This window comes from Haemaphysalis longicornis, unplaced genomic scaffold (assembly GCF_048455015.1).
Source record: "Haemaphysalis longicornis isolate Haplotype H1 unplaced genomic scaffold, Haemaphysalis longicornis Haplotype H1 scaffold_6, whole genome shotgun sequence".
Lineage (NCBI taxonomy): Eukaryota > Metazoa > Arthropoda > Arachnida > Ixodida > Ixodidae > Haemaphysalis > Haemaphysalis longicornis.
The window spans coordinates 50,354,041-50,372,087 of record NW_027526407.1 but is presented as its reverse complement, the minus strand read 5'-3'; the positions used below and the strand labels follow the sequence as shown (position 1 = coordinate 50,372,087).

Below are 18,047 nucleotides of genomic sequence, written 5' to 3'. Positions count from 1 at the left end.
ATGTCGACCGTCCAGTGATTACCCTATCCGCTGTGTCTTCATCACATATCCCCCACTACATGCCCTTACAACTTTTTAACCAGCCACACTCCCACTATGACGTACCATCTTGTGTGTGCATGCCTTGACCACCCAAACCTCCTCCCTTCACCCACCCCAGAGCAGTGGGAGTGCAGGCTGACCAGCCCTCAGCTCGAGACTCGGGAACACCTGATCTCCCGGGCTAGAGCAGTAGCGCTCGCTCGAGACTTTCTGAACTGAGAAGAGGCCACCCACTTTTACTTTGTAGGAAAAGAGCCATGGGCTCGGTGATGCGCTGTGGCCTCCTACATTTATTCAGGTGCGTAAGGCCCGGCCAGAACGAGTGGCCGCCAAGGTGTTGAGTCGACGTTCCATTACTGTCTCGTGGAACTGCTCACGAGCCAGTACCAGGACCGCTGATGATGATCGTGGTGATGATGGGGACGACGGAGATGGTGTCGCTACAACTTCATTAACTGTCCAGCTGTTTGAGCTTCAACTTCGTCCGTTGCCATACCCCCCCGCCTTCCTACAAAAAAAAAAAATACCACGCAAAGAATTGGTCGCCATCTCATCCTGAGAAAGTGAATGTCCAGAAAAGCTGTTGTAAACCACTACAAATGGTGATGGAGGGGGGTATGAAATGTTTCTCCTCGTCTCCGCCGCGGGTTTTAAAGACGATATCATTCTTGGGCTACTTGAACCCAGAAATATTGGTCTGTTTGTCTGTCTGTGTCTGTCTGTCTGTGACTCGATTCAGCCAACCGGCCAAAGTGAAACGAAACCAGCGAAGTTGTCTTATATACTCACAGCCAAATCTAAACGTCTAAGCCCAGTGTCAATGTTCAGACTTCTCAAAATTGTTGAACCAGAACGAGACATTACGCAAACATAAGGCAGAACATCAATACGTGATATTTGTGGTGTTGCTTTATTAAAGAATTCATGGATGCTTGGTTTTTGCGACAGCAAATGATATTGTACATCTACTGCTGAAAACCGTCTCCTGCTGTTGCCCGTGCTCCTGGTGGCATTTGAGAAATCACACGGCAACAGCAACTAAAGGTTCCACTAGATAGGTTCCACATTCTGCTTGTACATAGCCTCTTATACAGGAAGCTATGGCTTGGAGCGCATGTGGAGTAGGGCAACGTTGAAGTATTGAGCCTCAATTCACACACGTCGCCACCGTACGGCAGCGCTGGCATCAAGGCACTCGACATGTAGCAGTGGAACGCGGTAAATTTAAATTGACTTGAGCAAACCTTTAGTGTATTTACCTTGGGAGGAGCGCGACTCGAGAAGAACAGCACGAGGTGAGCGGGAAAGGAAAGGGTGGCATTTAATTGGCAAATGTCAACAAAGGTCGGCATCTGCAACGAAAGGAGCAGATACGCTCCTTTCGTATAAGAATACAGGGTATCGGCATTCTCTTCTCCTACTATTTCGTGCCGCCTCCATGACCATTGGTCAGTTCGCATCACGTGACATTTGTGTTCACTGCGACGGTTCATGGGCGCCGCCATTTTGTTGTTTATATACGTTTTTGTCTGTCAACTCTGGTAGGCTTAGCTTGTACTCCCTGTTCTGCGGCTGCGCGCGACTGACGTCGTTCCGAATGCGGATCGGAGGTAACGATAATGTAACAGCATTTCAGCAGCACAAGTGTGTCCAAAAATTCCGTTTTGCTGCATCTTTGGTAGTGTTGTTAACAAACTACCCGGTCGAAGTTAACGGCGGGGCCATAGATGCGATAATCTCGCAACACTGATGAACGACAAAATGGCCCCCGTTGCTGACTTGCATGGCTGAGTGGCGGTACTCTAATACCTTATCTACTGGCACTACGCTCGGCTTCTCTGGCGGCACATACCGGTCCTGCCTAGCCTACGCATGCGCTCGGCGTCTAGGGCAAGAGCTGCGCTATTTAGTGACACTAGACATGCCTAGCCTTCAAAGATAATCTGCAAAGAACCTTTACCAGGAACACATGGTGTAGGTGTAACCATTGTTCATAGGAGCCTTATCATCCATAACGCGATATCGATGCTTGTTTTGTGGTTTCCTTAAACGAATTCTGAGCCCTATGCGGTTTGCTTTATTAGCCTGATGCATGCCCTCGGCGTCTTAGGCCTTTGGCGCCTTGGCGTTTTTGCTGGCGGAGATCGTCGTGTAGTGTAGCGAGCGGGCGTGCCACTGGTCCGTCGCGCCGAAGACGACGACGACGACGAATCTGTCACGCCATCCCTTCTCTTCTCCCTGATCTTTTTTTTTTCTCTTTCTCGTGAACACGGACTAAATTCTTTCGGCTGCTCCACTATTTTGCATTATCCGATTGATTACCCTGAAAAAAGAGCTCTTCTTGGCCGCTCCTCTTGACTGGGTATGCGTCATTTTTCGGGGCCACCACCACCCCACACAAGTGGAGACGGCCACCGGACTGCCTGACGAAGAAGTGGAGGTCTACCGAGGTGAGGACGCGCTACAAGAGGATTTGCCCTACGCGGATATGCCGTCGGAAGACGACGACGAAAGGGATAATGACGAATGCTACTGAAGAAAGCACTGCACATACTTTAATGGTCTCTGCTTTGCAGTGTCGTCCAAAAGGGCTTTGCACTGCTGGGATCCCACTGCTCCCTCTCTCCTGGGATCCGCTGCCAGTGTGGGGGGAAGCTAGGTCGACTCCCAGCTCTGCTGTTCCTCCAGCCTTGCCCCACTAGTGCAAGCTGCGCCAATTTTATTTTATATTTGTCGGCTCAACAAAGTTCACTCCTCATCCTTTGCCATGGGTGCGGTCAGTATGCCTCCGAGGAACAGAAGGTGGGGCCAATCCCTCCCCGCGTGAAGTACGAAAGAGAACAATTTGAGGAGAGAGAGAGACAACTTTATTACGCAATAATGCGAGAGTGGTTCCTTAGTCCAGGAGCCCATGTGCTGTCCAGGCTGCCGTAGCCCTGGTCACAAGCGGGAGCTGGTCCTCAGATCGACAGCTGGACAGCAGTATCTCCCACTGCTCAGGGGAAGGGGACGGGTTCAGAGGCGGAAGGTCCGAGTTTTTTTTGCAGTCGAATAATATGTGTGCCAGAGTTCCTGGTTCGTGGCAGAATTTACACTTATCAGAGTACTGTGTAGGAAAGAGTAAATGCATACGGATGGGGTGGGGAAAAGTGCCTCCTTGAATTTGTCTGAGTGTGATTTCTTGGCTTTTGGTCAAAGATGTGTGAGGACTAGGGCAGGTCTGTCTCGTGGTTCGGTAGTATTGGGTGCTTTCTTGGTAGGTGAGGAGAGGTGCGGAAACAGCCCCGGTCTCAGCGGCTCGGTGAGTGAGGTCTCGAGCCTGTTGGTGAGCAAAATTGTTGCCCGTCAGTGCAGAGTGGGCGGGAGTCCACACAATGTCCACCCGATGGGCAGGCGGATGTTCATTCAAAAGTCGGTTTGTGGCGGGGGCCACCCGTCCCGACAAGAGCCTGCGGCAGGCGGCTTGCGAGTCCGTAAATATAATCTTGGAGGTGGTTTGGGTAAGGGCGAGCGCAATAGCTAATTCTTCAGCGTCCAGGGAGGAAGTTGTCCGGATTGAAGCGGTGGTGATGAGGGCATTCTTAGATGTTACCACTGCCACCATAGTTTGGTTATCTGGGTAACTGGCCTCTTGGCACTCATCATAATATCGTGAATGCAAAAGCGTTCGTAATGAAGATAAGTCGCCCGCCGCTTCAGCATACTGCAAAGCGTTGCGCTGAAAGGAGCGGCGTAAGGGTACGGGTTGGTTGCGCATGGGCCAGAACGATAACGATAACAATTCGGAGCATAATCATGACCCCAAACACACAAATGAAGCAAGAGGCATTTCGATGTCCCAACCAAAGTAGATGTATCTTGCAGCCAAACCTCGTTATAACGAAGCGGTATCGGGACAGTAATTTAGTTCGTTATATCCGATATTCGTTGTAACACCAGAGCTAAATATCGGCTCAAACCATTCGGTAATCTGGCTCCCACAAAAATCCGTGGTACAAAAACGCATTATTTTAATCTTCAAACCTACTATAAACAACGTAACCCTCATCATTCTTATTGTGACATTTCAAGCTCAATGAACCAGAACTTGAAATGGAAAATTGTAACAGAACAAAGTTCGTTTGACAGAACATGCCTGCGTTCCTATTTTTTCGAGGAAGGATGTGACCTTTGTCTGGTGGCTATTCACAGCACTAAGCAAGATGAAGTTTTCCACAGTGTCCACGAACAAAGCGGCCTTTTCTACTTCTGCAGTTTCTAATGGTGGGAGTTTTTCCAAGTAGCTTCTCAGCCTACTGGTCAAATATTTCTTCGTTATATCCGATAGTGTGCGCAGCTCTTTTCACTTTCGTTATGAAAGAATAACTGTCACTGAAATGAAGCGTGACCAACCAAAGTTCGTATTTAGTTCGCTATAGCCGATAATTCGCTATATCAGTGATCGTTTTCCAACTTATATTTATTGCTGAAATCTTTCGTGAATAAAGGTACCTTACTACACCCACACATCGGCCCGCACATCGGCCAAATTTCCGCGTGACTACGTTTATTATTCGTCGTTCCCTCAAGTCCACTGGTTAATCAACCCATGTCCGTGTGTGCGAGGCTGTCAAAATTTTCTACACCATGCGCCCTGATGTTCGGACATCAAGCGTCAAAAACAAGACGAGTGGTTCTCCCACTAAATTCTATCACATTTAAAAGTACTTCACGTTCACACTGTAAGCGTATAATGACATACGCAGGTTGTCTTTAAAACACGTCGCCGGTATAAAGATATCTTCCACACGTGATCGCATTCTCACATGCTTTATTTTCGAGCGAATTAACAATAAAGCTGTAGAAGAGGCCGGCACTTAGACCATCCCAGCTCGAATTGACATTCACAATTGAGACGATATATCACATGGCTTTCGAACAGGCCGCAACGTTAGCTGTCGTGTCCTCCCCGAGATGTTCAGTGGCCAAAAGCGCGATCAGGATCTGCTGCACGATCTGCCTCGCACGCACACCCCGCACATGCACTCCTACGACCACATCTCCTGATTGAGGTTCCAGGTCGAGAGGTTGTCGATTTCAGAATGACGCATGCCTGGAGACTGCACTCGGTGGCTGGAAAGGCGAGGCAGGCTGACGAAGTCAGACCAATCAGGCCACAGCTCACGTGAGCCACTCCCAGAACTAAGGCTTGGTGTGTTGTAGGGGAGCCCCTTCAAGCTGGTGATAGCGCAAGCACCCTTCCACAAGCGGACAGGACCAGCCCTGGCAACGCCGATAGCGATGTCAGTCGCTTGTGCTGTCGTGGTTGAATTCGCTGCCCCGTAGCCCGTGTTGGAGTCAGATCTGCGCATCCGGCTGGAGGATTGGGTGAGAATCGCCGTGAGGTCAAAACCGGCCACGGGGAAAGCTAAGGCCCTGAGATCTCTGCTGGCACTGCCACTGTTTGAGAACGCCTGGATCCCGCTTGTACCGTGGCGACCCTGCGAGTGGAAGCTTCTGTGTTCCTTCCGGAATGATGGACATGGCCGCCTAGCGTACTGAGGCGCCGGGGATAGCCCAAGATAGCGAGTGTGACTGGGATTCAGAGTAAGGCTGGCGTGCCAAGCGTCTCTCGGCCACGGATGGTTAATGGGCCGCCAATGAAGCTTGGATTTGGGCGAGCTGCTGTTCCGAACAGTGGGCTCAGTTATTGGCATGAAAACCGGCATGTCTTCTGCAGTGTCAGAGGCCTTACGTGACAGCCTCCATACCTTCCAGTTGGTGCCTTCCCTCAGGTCCTGGGCGGGGTCATATGGCCTTCTGTTGCCTGCGGATCGGCTGGCCCACTGTGATTCCATTACGTCGCACGCCCCCAGCGAGTCCGCGTGAAGGACGGGCGAAACGTAGCTACCTCCCACTGGTGATGAGGTGTCAAAAGGCTTGTCTTCGAGTTCGTCTGGCATCAGAGTGCGACGGTTAAGTGATGCGTCGTCCGCCGCAGCCGCTGTTGACAGAGAATTTCCAGGCATCATCAGTGCTTCTCCCTGTGTTGCCGGGCTCGAAATCTTACAAACTTGAAGAGGACAATCCGTTTACCGGCAGCTATCGGGAGCGGTGTCCAGTGAAGCCAATGGCCCTTGATGATCCGACGATCGATGCTAGCACCACGCCGGCACCAGGTGGACGGTATTGAGCGAGCTGCAGGGAACCGCAGACGTTCCGAAGAACGGATAGCTGAAGTCGGCCAAGATCAGAAGCAGCACAGGAGGGCAAGGCTGCTTCGAGGACTGCGCTCACCTAAGTTCCTTTTCGGAATGAGCTTTGCTGGCGGCAGAGATCAAGACGTCAGCGAAACCGGTGTAGCCGTGTTCCAATCTAGCTCTGCGAGCGCACGAGATCGTGGTCTCGTGCAATGTGCTAGTTCGTCGTCTTCTGGAAGCGGCATATACCACAAACTTTCCCGGAATATTCTACATTTAGGTTAGGTTAGGTATAACTTTATTGATGCCTGCAAAACGACGGTTTTTACTCGCCCCGACGCGGTCCTGGCGCCGACCTAGGGTTTGCTGTTACTCTGCACAGCGCCAAGGCACCCCATTGTCGGGTCGCCTGGTCTGTGTTTTTCGAGCGCACCCAGGGCCTACTGGACGGCCCGAAGTAGCACGTCCTTGTCGTTACTGCGCACTGCTTCATGGAGTTTTGGCGGATAAGTCTTCGATTTTGCTTCGTCTGGAAACCAGACACAGTCCCAGAAGATGTGCCACTGATCTGCCAGACCCACTTTACACACTTTGCACAGACCACTCAAATAAAGTCCTAGGTGTAACATGCGCAGCGTTGCCAGCGCGAGGATGGATCCGGTTTGGAGCTGCCATAGCAACACGGCCTCCTCCCGGCTCAGTCCTTGGTGGAGGGGTGGCATTACTCGTACTTCTCTTTTCCAATTTCTTCGTTCCATGTAGTTCTATTTCGTGTGCTCGGACATGTCTGTGTGCATCTTTCTACTTGCTATGTCGCTGATTTTTGTGAGTGTCTTCCTGTTCAATCTCCTGAGTGGGTATGACCCCCTTATTTGCAGCACTAGCACACCGCCGCCAGGGAAGGTTGTTGCACTCAGTGAACAAAGTAAGAGATTTGGTCGATCAGGAGACGCAACTAGACCCAATTCGGGGTTGGGGAGGTTGTGGAGAGAGAAAAAAGTCCTTCTGAGTTTTAGACAGCTGGCACGCCGTCGCTGTTTCAGTTACGCAATTTCGGTTGTGCCATCCAACTCATGGTGCACGAAGTTACGGTACGGTAAATAAGTAGAACACGTTAGGACTAAAACCATCTCGCACATCGCTGTGTTACGTGTGATAGATTGTGTTCACCTTCTCTGCTGCAACACTTATTAAGAACATGAGAAAAAATTACGGGGAAACCTAAGCACCCCTTGCGATGGATCCTACGGCTTTCGCGTTCACTACGAAGCAAATGCGGTGTGAAGTCATTATCATCAGAGTAGTGAGCTGGGCAAGGTAGTGGTGGTGGTTCCAGTAAATAGTGCGTACCCACTCAGGGGGATTGGCAAGGAAATGGGCGCCTTCCCGAAAGAAATTAGGTAATTTTTGTAGGGAAAGAAAAATATTTAAATATTAGGATGGATTAGCAGTAGATGAGTAGAGAAATAAAAGTAAGTATGCGTCATTCTGGGCAACAGCGCGAGCATTCTGTCCGTTCCCTTCGTCCACGTCTTTTTTCGCGCTGTTGCCCAGAATGACGTCATTATGATCATTCTTTTTCCTTTGCGCATTTTCCTTTGGCCGTGTCTAGAGTGCCGTTCGACGGTGTTATAAGCGCTCCACTATATCGACGACCACCGGAGTTTTGTAACAAAATTGCGGCGTCTCGCACTACATCGCTCTAAATATCGTAAAGCTGGGCAATCAACTTAAACATAACATATCATGATCTAACTCACACAAAGATATCATCTTAAACATCAAAACTAACCTAAGCCATAAAAATTGTAGTTCAATTTAAAGATGAAAAAACAACCCAGGCAAGAGCCGGTCTAGAACCACCGTCCTTGGGATTAACAAGTTAAGACGGATTCTCTACGCAACGACAGACGCTTTGGCCGGTGCTAGCCTGGTCTTAAGTATTCGAATGTCGTCGGACGGCACTCTGTACTCGGGAACAAGTTGAAAACGGCAATAGCTCATGTACGGTATCACTCCGCCTAAGCGACGGACCCGGATGTCACGGCGCGCGTTTTGAAAGGACATTGCTATTAATGCCGGATATCGTCTGCATTTCCTCACGTAGGTTGTTTGTCGTCGCTGCAGTGGTCTATAAGCATATTAGGTCCAAAAAATACCGGAAACGGTTCGTGCCATAAGATCAAAATATTCCCATAAGCGCACTCCTTGCGCCGCGCGGAGTAACATCCGGCTGCGGTGATAGCCATGCCTGCAGCGATCAGCTAGTGTCGTCGGACGGCGGTCTACCCGCATACCCGCGATCCCATCACTGAACAAAGAGGAGATTTAAAGGGAACAAACTTTGCTACTCTAACTGTTACTTCTGTAATTAGCGACATATACGCAGGCCTGCTGATTAATTTGATGATTGCTAGCGCTTTTTTAAGTCGATGGCCAGGTTCACCTTCAGTCAGGTTAAGTCAGGTTCACCTTCAGTCAGGTGGTCATTAAACTTGGATGGCGTCGGAGATAGGGTCTGGGTGGGCTTGTCTTGCAATCCGGAGTCCCGAGGTTTAATTTTTTAAGACGCACATTAACCCAATTTCGCTTTCAACTCGGTTACTTACTTCGGTCATACGAACTTCCCTGAGAAACGTGCGGTTACTCAGAGCATTTTATACCCTGTTACAGTGCACTAGAAGAGAGAGGTGTGCCGTTCGGGGCCGATTAGGGGGGTCCCTTTTGCGATGAAAATGTCTGCTGAGGAAACTCCTATTGTTAGCAGCGCACCTGGCGGCCGCTGCTTACCAGTTGGTTTTAGAAGCTTTGTTTGTTAAATTAATCCTTAGAGAGAGAGAGAGAGAGAGAGAAAGCTCTTTATTAGAGGAAAGCAGAGAGGTCTGCCGGCATGTTGACGCCGACATGCTACTCTGCGGGGTACGGGAGGAGGGAAAAAAAGTTGCAATAGGAAGAAAGGTGGAAGAGAGAGAAGATAGGAGAAAATAAAAGTGAAAAAAAAAAAGAGGAAGCGTGTGTGTTGGGGTCCGTCAGTGCGACACGTGAAAAGTCTATGGGCGGTGGTACAGTGCAAGAATGGTCTGGTCCTATATCAGCTCATCCTTATGTATCACCCTAAATAGCCTTCTTTCTGCATTTCATGATATAAAGCTTTATAAAACCCATTAAATAACTGTTTAGTTTGATTTAAAAACTTATAGGTGGCGCTGGCTGTAACAGGAGTTCTCTGGGGAAGGAGTTCTCTGGGGTATGGAGCCTACGCTCCATACAATTTTGTCCTCACAAAAAGAACCCTCGGTCTCCATTGGTTTTCCCCCGCGCGACACACCTTACCGTCTAGTTCAATGTACCCCTGTCAGTTTTTTTGGAAACCCCCCCACCAGGCGGATGCCCAGACATCAGCACCTAAGGCACCCTTCTCCTTGGGCTGTATAAGCCATAGATCTTTTTTTTTATTTTGGAGGGGTTGGATTTCAGCCATTTTGTGTCATTCGGGTCGGCTATTTTATGGGCCACCACTTAGCCACGACGCTCGGTTTTCGCCTAACAAGTACTGAATTCACATTAAAAACAACGTCCGATATAACCTGTACTAGCCCTTGACGTTGGGCTACTTGGGTGTGATGCATGACCTCTTCAAAAACTTTACTAAAGAAATAACGCGCAGACAGCACTCATGTGTCACCTTTTAGTCCTATGTCTCCGCGCAGTTTTAGAAAGAGATCTAGTTTTTTTAGTGCATTATTCTTGTCCGATTTATTTTTCTTTTTATTTGAGATATTCTCGGATTTGCTGTCGTCCAGTTGTGCCTTTAGCGCTTTTCTTCCCTTTTCAGAACGACCAAGGATCCCGGAGCTTGTCGGCGAGTGAGGCCGAGGGACTTATGGGCAAGGACCCTGATTACTACATTCGAGACCTCTACAACTCCATCGCCAGCAAGGACTACCCGACCTGGACTCTCTACATCCAAGTGATGACGTTCGAGCAGGCCAGGTCCTGGACCTTCAACCCCTTCGATGTGACCAAGGTCAGTTTTTATGCTCGCCGATTCTGCGCAGAAATTTAATGTGCGCTAGAAAGCGGCCAATAACGTGTGAAACATCCATGCTCAATAAGGGTTCCATATGTTTGGCTGGTGAGAAAAGGTTTCATTGCCGTATAGGACGAAGCTCAGGACAAAACTTTTGGGCGGGATAAACGTAATTCAATCCATCAGTACACTTGTCTGCTGTGCCAACCGCGCGATCAACAAAAGTGTTAGAAGGAGTAGGGGGAGGTTCTGATGCAAGACAGAAACTCGATGTACAGGAGGTGGCTTAAAGACTATGGGCCATAAAGTTGTAATGCAGGACAGTACTGAGAGCGAAATCAACAGTGAAGAGGCGAACTAAGCTCGAAAGCCTTATTATTGAGGAAGTAGCAGTTGATGTAAACGGACTTAGCGCGCGCAAGACAGGAGCAATATGGGGCACTAATATGGGACCTTGTGCGTCCATATTGGTGTCTCTTCTTCGCACCGTCTTGCTCACGCTGAATGGCTTCTGTACCCCAGTGAGAAACAAGTAGATCGCGCCAAGGTACTTTTGATAAATCGATCGCCGATTTTGATAACGTTAAAAAGTTTCAAGTGCGAGATTCGTAAGTATAAAACCTCGCCATAGTGTGGTCGCTTCTGGAGCTGTTCGAATTAAACCCGAGCAAAACCGGCACCAACGCAACGATCATCCCTGGGGGCCTAAAAGATGAACAGTTGAAAAGGCTAAGTCGTATGTATCAGAGAGAATGGAAATACACCCTTGACCGCGATTACCGCACGTCAAACCATCTCAGTACCAGCCGCGTCGTTACTTGTAAATCGAACAAATACTAATAATGTGCGGTTAAGCACCGTCTACAGAAGCGTAAAATATCGGTTTCTGACACAGCTAAGGCAAGGCGATAGCGAAATATTGTTAGAATGGCAATCTCACTCTGGTAGAAGACACAAGGTCAAAAGCTCAAATATTATAATACCTTCCACAACTAACAATTCCGACAATGTCTAAATATAATTGCTCTGATCAGCTTTCTTTGTATCAGTCAATTTATTTTTTCTAAAATCTGTAAAGACAGCCATAGTTATTCGTCTTTGTTTATTGCGAACTCCTATTCAACAGTTTATCGGGAAAAAAATGTTGCATATGACCCATTTCTCCAAGTAAAGCAAAAATATTGCAATAATATTGCAAGAATAGTATGCATTTATGGAGTGTCATATTGTTGTATATATTGCGTAAATTGATAAGCATTGTTCTTTTATGACGTGTCAAGGTGGCCCTTTTTTATATTTTCATTTTTTTTCCGCAAATGAGGAAGCAGTGTATTGAAAAGTTTGCTTTCTTTGGCAATTAGCAGGGTACCACGTGTTCAGAAGCCCCGTGTAAACAAGGTTAAACTATCGAGCTTAGCCTTTAGGCCGATGCGTAAAAAACGTCTTTAGAAGTGCCACTTTTGAACAACATTGCTCTCGCTAATAAATTTGAGAAATGTTTTGTCAAAAAATGCAGGCATGACGAAGTGAATTTTTCGGAATCCAGTAGCAAAGTTTGCAAATATTTGGCTAAAAACCTACGAAGATTCAGAATTCTTTCCGCTTTGTTTTGCAGGTCCCCAAAGTTGCCGCATATGTGGAAAGTAGCCCTCCCCAATCGCGTCCTAAATTTTTCTTTACTAAACCCAACTATGGGATTTCTCACTAAAATAATGCCAGTGCAATGGCGAGGATACAGTGGTCTACACAATATTAAAGTTTCATATCAAACAAGAAACGGTCATGCCACCACTTTGGCTGTCCTTCTCTGAACACCCCACTTGATCATCGCTTCCTGCAAGACGACGTGCGCGTTCTTTTCCACATTGTCGGCACTTGAAGCAAGGTTTCATTCGGCTCTTTCATTGTTTCCAGTTGTGGCCACTCTCCGAGTTCCCGCTGATTCCCGTCGGCAAGTTGGTCCTGCAGCGGAATCCCACCAACTACTTCTCCGACGTCGAGCAGATAGCCATGACCCCAGCGAACCTAGTTCCGGGCATCGAGCCGAGTCCCGACAAGCTCCTCCAGGTTTGTGTATTTACTACATTACACCCTCAAATAAAGCGACGGGGAAGGCTAAGCTTTCTCTTCCGATGTGGGAATGCGGGAGCATCGTTAATTTCTTGTTGAGTTTGGAAAGTGTGGTTCGCCTGTGGGTGGGTACGCCGACGTGTCGCTGGAAAATGAGGATGAACCGCGATTTTATGACTGCAGCTGTTGTCGTCACTGGCCAGTGCAACTGAGTGGCTATGTTGCTAGGCCTACACCCAGACTTTGAGCATTGTACGTCAAGCTGCGTGTATAACGGCTGGGAATGTTAGACGCGTAAGGTTGGGGATCCCGTCCGGCCGTCGCATGCACCCGTGCGCTGCCACATTTGAGTCGTTGAATCGACGGTGACCTTCTGGCGGCTTCTGTTATCTTCCCTGGCCAATCCACCTGCAGTAAGCACGCTGTTAGGCCGCCGCAGCCAATGGGTGATTTTGATGCAAGGTTTTTGCTATATACACGTGCAGCCAATCGGAATTTTCGGTGGCACGTTCTGGCCGTGCTTGTCTGCGGACACCGATTTTTTTTGGCAACTTACGAAGTAATGTGGGAGTGATGCTTGCGCATTAAAACAAAATACTCGCTGAAGCTTTTTAACAACCTCCAGATGAGTTTAAATTGGGACAAGAAGGGTTAACTACAGTGTTTGAGTCATTTGAGTCGCAGCAGAAGGGGTAATCAGTAAGGAACGGTACCCGATAGCTTACCGGCACTTCTCATGCTCAGAGGTAACAAGAGAAGTTATGTGCATGCGGAGTGGCGCCGGTCGCTATCGGATACTATACCAGGACCGGTTCTTCGCTTTGCTATAGTAGAGTCATAGCAGAAGGGAGAACCGGTACGGTACTTAGTAGTTGACCGGCGCCACTGCGCCCGCACAAACGGGTAAAACTGGTCTTGCGCATGCGCAAGTGCGCCGACCAGGTACCTACGCCCAATATTGCTTTCCGAAGATACACTTTCTGGAATTAAATGAAGTTTGCCGTGTCGGTACTCCAAAGCACAGTATCTGAGGAAACTTCTCACCTAGAGATGAAATTCTGGGCTGTTAAGCTTATTTACATTTGCATTTGAGCATGCAGCCAAACACAGTGCGTTAGGTCACTTAAAGTTCCGCTAAACATCAATAGTGGCTAATTTTCGTATTCCGGGGTATTTTTCTAAAACATTCCTCCTCATATTCTCTAAATTTGTCCATTAAGGTGTCTTAAGCAATGTTGTGAGACACGCAGACAATTGTTCGGCAAATAAACTCCTTTCTGTTTCATCGCAGGGTCGTCTGTTCTCGTACGGTGACTCTCAAAGGCATCGACTGGGTCCCAACTTCAACCAGTTGCCAGTCAACTGCCCTCTTAAAGTGCGCCTGGCCAACTACGAGAGAGATGGCAATATGGCCGTCACAAATCAAGGTACCGGATCCTCCTATCGTTTTAGCACTTGCTTTTAGTGGTGGGAATTACATTGTCACGTCCGCATAATTAAACGCGATAATTAATATTGGGAACAAACATGGAGCTCCCACATTGCTGAAGCACAACTGCGAACGTTTCCTATCCCTGAAACATATCGCGCCTGAATGCAGTCACCGCAAGCTAATCTACCGCTTAAACAAAACGTATCTCTCGCTGGCTCGAAATGTTCTCGCATGCTCAATGTACCAGCTGAAAAAGAGTACTGCTTTCAGGTAAACTGCCTAAGGTCCAGGTACTGCCTTTTTCTTCCTGACTGAGAGGGGGTGGGGAATTAACATAGCTCCAGTCAATGAACAGACTCCTGCGCATGTGTCTCAAAGCGTCCACTTTTGTGGGACGACCGGCAGGATTTGTCTGGAACATCATTGCAGATATGCAACGTGGTCATAACATCGCCTTTTGTGGTTATCACGTTTCACCATTATACAATATTTTCCGCTGGAAACGTCAAATGAACGAATTTATTCTTACAAACAACAGATGGGAAAGTCCACCAGCAGGGGTAGTTTTTCTCACCTAAGGGTGGACACCAGAAGTCCTGTAGGTGTGGGAGTAGGGGGATGGGGGAAACAGATAAGCAGAAACTAAATTACTAGATTTCAAAACAACGTGGCCGCTCCAAAATAAGGCTCCCGGTGATGGCTGTGGATTGCATGTGGCTTGCTAACACTTCGCATGTCATTTATGCTTTATTTTGTTGACATCTGCTACATCCTTTCCTTGCCCTGTATGTGCTGCAGCCAAAGACTGTGTCCATTCGTTTTGCGGTCTAGTCTCTTGCGTAGTTTTTTTCCCCAATCAGTCATTATCGTTTCAGTTCGCCGCTTTGATAGGTTGTCACACCTTGGTCTCTTGCGTACCATCGCCGTGGTAGCGCTGGGCTTCGCACCCAAACAATTTCGAACGCCGCCCTTTTCACTGACGTGAAACGAACTCGTACGCTCGAGAAGAATTTTATTATGAAAAAAAAAAACTGTAGTGTATTTGGTTACGTCCGATGAGATTACTGTAAGACATGTCCGATAGACAAATAGACACTAATTCTGTCGTTTGTCGGTCGTGTCGGGTTAGGGGAGTGTAACGCACTTAAAGACGCGTCGCGTGTGATCACGTGGGTCACGTGGAGCATAGCACTTTTTAAGACGATAGTCTTTCAACCTAAAAATGTTGGTCTGTCTGTCTGTCTGTCTTTCTGTCTGTCTGTCTGTCTGTCTGTGACTCGATTCAGCCACCCGGCCAAAGTAAAGATGATATTGCGCAATAGTCTTATATACTACGTCTAAGCCCGGTTTATCTGTTCATACTTGTCAACTTTGTTGAACAAGAACAAGACATTACGCAAATATAAGACAGGAAATTAGTACACAAGGTATATTTACAGTGTTTCTTTATTAAAAAATTCATGGATGCTTGGTTTTTCGATAGCAAATGATATTCTACATCGACTTCAGAAAATCACCGCCTCCTGGCGGCATATGAAAAATCACGCGGCAACAGCAACGAAAGGTTCCACTAGCTAGATTCCACGTTCTCCTTGGAACGCACGTGGAGCACGGCCAAGTGGCTCTACAAACCTTCTAGTCGGCCGCCTACAGGCCTTGGGGAGCTCGGACCTGGCGGTTCAGGACACTCTAACCGCACGGGCCCTTGCGGTCGCCGAAGCCGTATGGGCTTCGGCCATCGTTCCCCCCTCAATCCCAGTTGTAAAATAAAGTGGTTCTCTCTCTCTCTCTCTCTCTCTCTCTCTCTCTCTCTCTCTCTCTCTCTCTCTCTCTCTCTCTCTCTCTCTCTCTCTCTCTCTCTGTCTCTCTCTCTCTCTCTCTCCATTCACGCGCGTCTCCGTCGTACTGCGGCGCTGGCATCGAGGAACCCGGCCTGTAGCAATGGAAGGCGGTAAATTTAAATCGCCTTGCGCAAACCTTTACCGTGTTTACCTTGGAAGGAGCGCGACGGTACAGGAACAGCATGAGAGGTGAGCGGAAAAGCAAAGGGGGGCATTTCCTTGGAAAATGTCTACAAAGACTATCGTCTTTTGACGACGTTTGCAACAAAAGGAGCAGATACGCAGCCAATTTTTTTGTTTCTAGTATTCGCAAGTGTGGGCGCTCCTTAACCCCGGCCCCATGTACCCTTACCCCATCCCCGTGACATTTCTCTGCAGGCGGGGCCCCCAACTACTTCCCGAACAGCTTTTCCGGTCCCGTGGATGACGCCAAATGGAATGCACCCCGGTTTGCATCGCCCGGAGATGTTGACCGCTGGAACAGCTCATCCGAAGACAACTTCACTCAACCGCGAGAGTTCTGGGAGGTCGGTCGCTTTCGAGGAAAAATTTCGTGTACCCGATGGAATCAACAGTTGATGCGTTCACGCGTTTGTCAGTGCTGCACAGAGTTTTTTAAGTGCCTTTTGCAAGAAAATGAGGGTTCTCATTTCTCTTAACCGTGCATTGGTTTAAGAGAGTTCTTGGGTGGTTATTTACGGTACACGTTAGCGGTGAGGGAGACCATGGCCATTTTGACTCTTCTGCGCGCCTTTGCAGGCGCTGAGTGATGAAGAGCGCGACCACCTGACGACCAACATCGCCAACCACCTCAAGGACGCCCAGGACTTCATACGGAAGCGGGCTGTCGCGAACTTTGCCAGCGCTCATCCGGACTTCGGAGCTGCCGTCTCGAAGAAGCTCGACGAACTCTTGCAGGTGGGTCGTGTTCACCCTGGAGCAGAGGGAACTGCGGACTCTTTTTATTTGATTCGAGAAGAAGCTATAGTGAGGGCATTTTGAGATAGTTGGTACAGCCTTGAATTTAAATTTGGTGGGCACTGCGTACTTAGATGAGTGACCGGGACAGTGAAACCGACATTTCGAACCAACGGTATGGTTTGTCTGTTACTTCACTGTTCCTGTCACTCGTGCAAGTATGCAACGCCCGCTAATTTTTTATTGTTTCGGGAATTTAGTATTTTGCCTTATGATATCGCCCCGTAAACAAGAACGCAGCAGGCTTCTTTCAGTAAACCAAGTTTATTGCAGCGAATTTGTGCACAGCAACAAACAAGCTTATTCAGGCCAGAAGGCTACCCTTCTCAACGAAATGCACGTTCAAAGAAAATCCAATAATGTATTAGGCATCACATTCGATATTCGCAGCCGCTTTGCATTCCTTAAAGAATTTGCATTTGATTCGGTCCGAACATTCCCCCATATCATCGCTTCCGGAAACACGAAGAGAACTATAGACACCGACTGCGCTAAATGGTGCTTCCTGAGTGGCCCACCGCCAGCTGTCAAATATTTGCTACCCGTTGTTGTTGCATTCTTAAGAGCGGTCGTTAACAAATCTTAATTGTTGCTACCGAAAGTACGCCAACCAACAGCAGCGGTAAGGTCTCTCTGAGGAAACACGAATCAAAAGAGAACAACCGGAGTCCAAGACCACACCAAAGGAGAAATGATTTTGTAAACAATACTGTACCTACAAATTTGCAGAATTTGTGAAACAGAAAGTTTAATTCTGGCGACCCAACGACCAAGAATAGAAATTATGGTTCAACCAGTATCAATTAGTCTTTCTGTGTCTATCTGTGTGTCTATCTGTGTGTGTGTGTCTGTATGTGTGTGTGTGTGTGTGCCTGTGTCTGTGTGTCTGTATCTGTGTCTGTGTATCTGTCTCTGTGCGTTTCTGTCTCATAGTCAGTCAGTCTGCCTGTAACGGCAACTTTTCTGTGATACATCTTTTTTCAGGAACTTTGAAGTGTTCCTGCTGCTACTTCACAGATCCTTGTGTCCTGCACGGCATATTCTTACTTGAAGGGGAAATGTTTACACTCCACAAACTGACAAGCGCATGTTCCGTGCTCTCGCACATTGCCTGCCGTCAGATCTTCACTTTCGGTGCCACTGTTACTAGTCTCGTCTGTGTTGTGCAACCAAAGAATAAAAAAAATTTCTCGGAGTACTCAAGTCTGCCTACGCACTTTGAAGACGAAAGCCTAGTTGACTGCTACTTCGTTTTTGCATATCTTTCTTCACTATCTCTTCTTTGTCTTTAGCGCAAGTTTCTTCGATAGTCTTCTTTTCTGCTACGCCGTGTATGCATCTCCTTCTTTGCTTTTGTTTCTTCGTCTTACGACCCGAAATACGTAGCCAAGCAGACAGGCACTCGCAACAGCCTCCCTAGAATCGGGGTTCTGCGCAGCTTGGGCGCGCGTGTTCTACTCACGTGCCATCACTTT

The 18,047-nt window shown here is 48.1% G+C and overlaps 1 protein-coding gene across 1 annotated transcript in view; it reads left to right on the top strand.

The window, feature by feature from the left end:
• LOC144142627 (catalase-like) overlaps positions 1–17,760 on the top strand; it is a 33,133-nt gene extending 15,373 nt beyond the window's left edge. The window contains exons 6-11 of the mRNA XM_077674270.1: positions 10,057–10,248; positions 12,166–12,318; positions 13,613–13,748; positions 15,973–16,121; positions 16,354–16,512; positions 17,557–17,760. Of these exons, the coding sequence (XP_077530396.1) occupies positions 10,057–10,248; positions 12,166–12,318; positions 13,613–13,748; positions 15,973–16,121; positions 16,354–16,512; positions 17,557–17,565 (798 nt within the window). The 3' untranslated portion in view covers positions 17,566–17,760. The remainder of the gene's footprint in view (positions 1–10,056; positions 10,249–12,165; positions 12,319–13,612; positions 13,749–15,972; positions 16,122–16,353; positions 16,513–17,556) is intronic.
• The last annotated feature ends 287 nt before the right edge of the window (positions 17,761–18,047 follow it).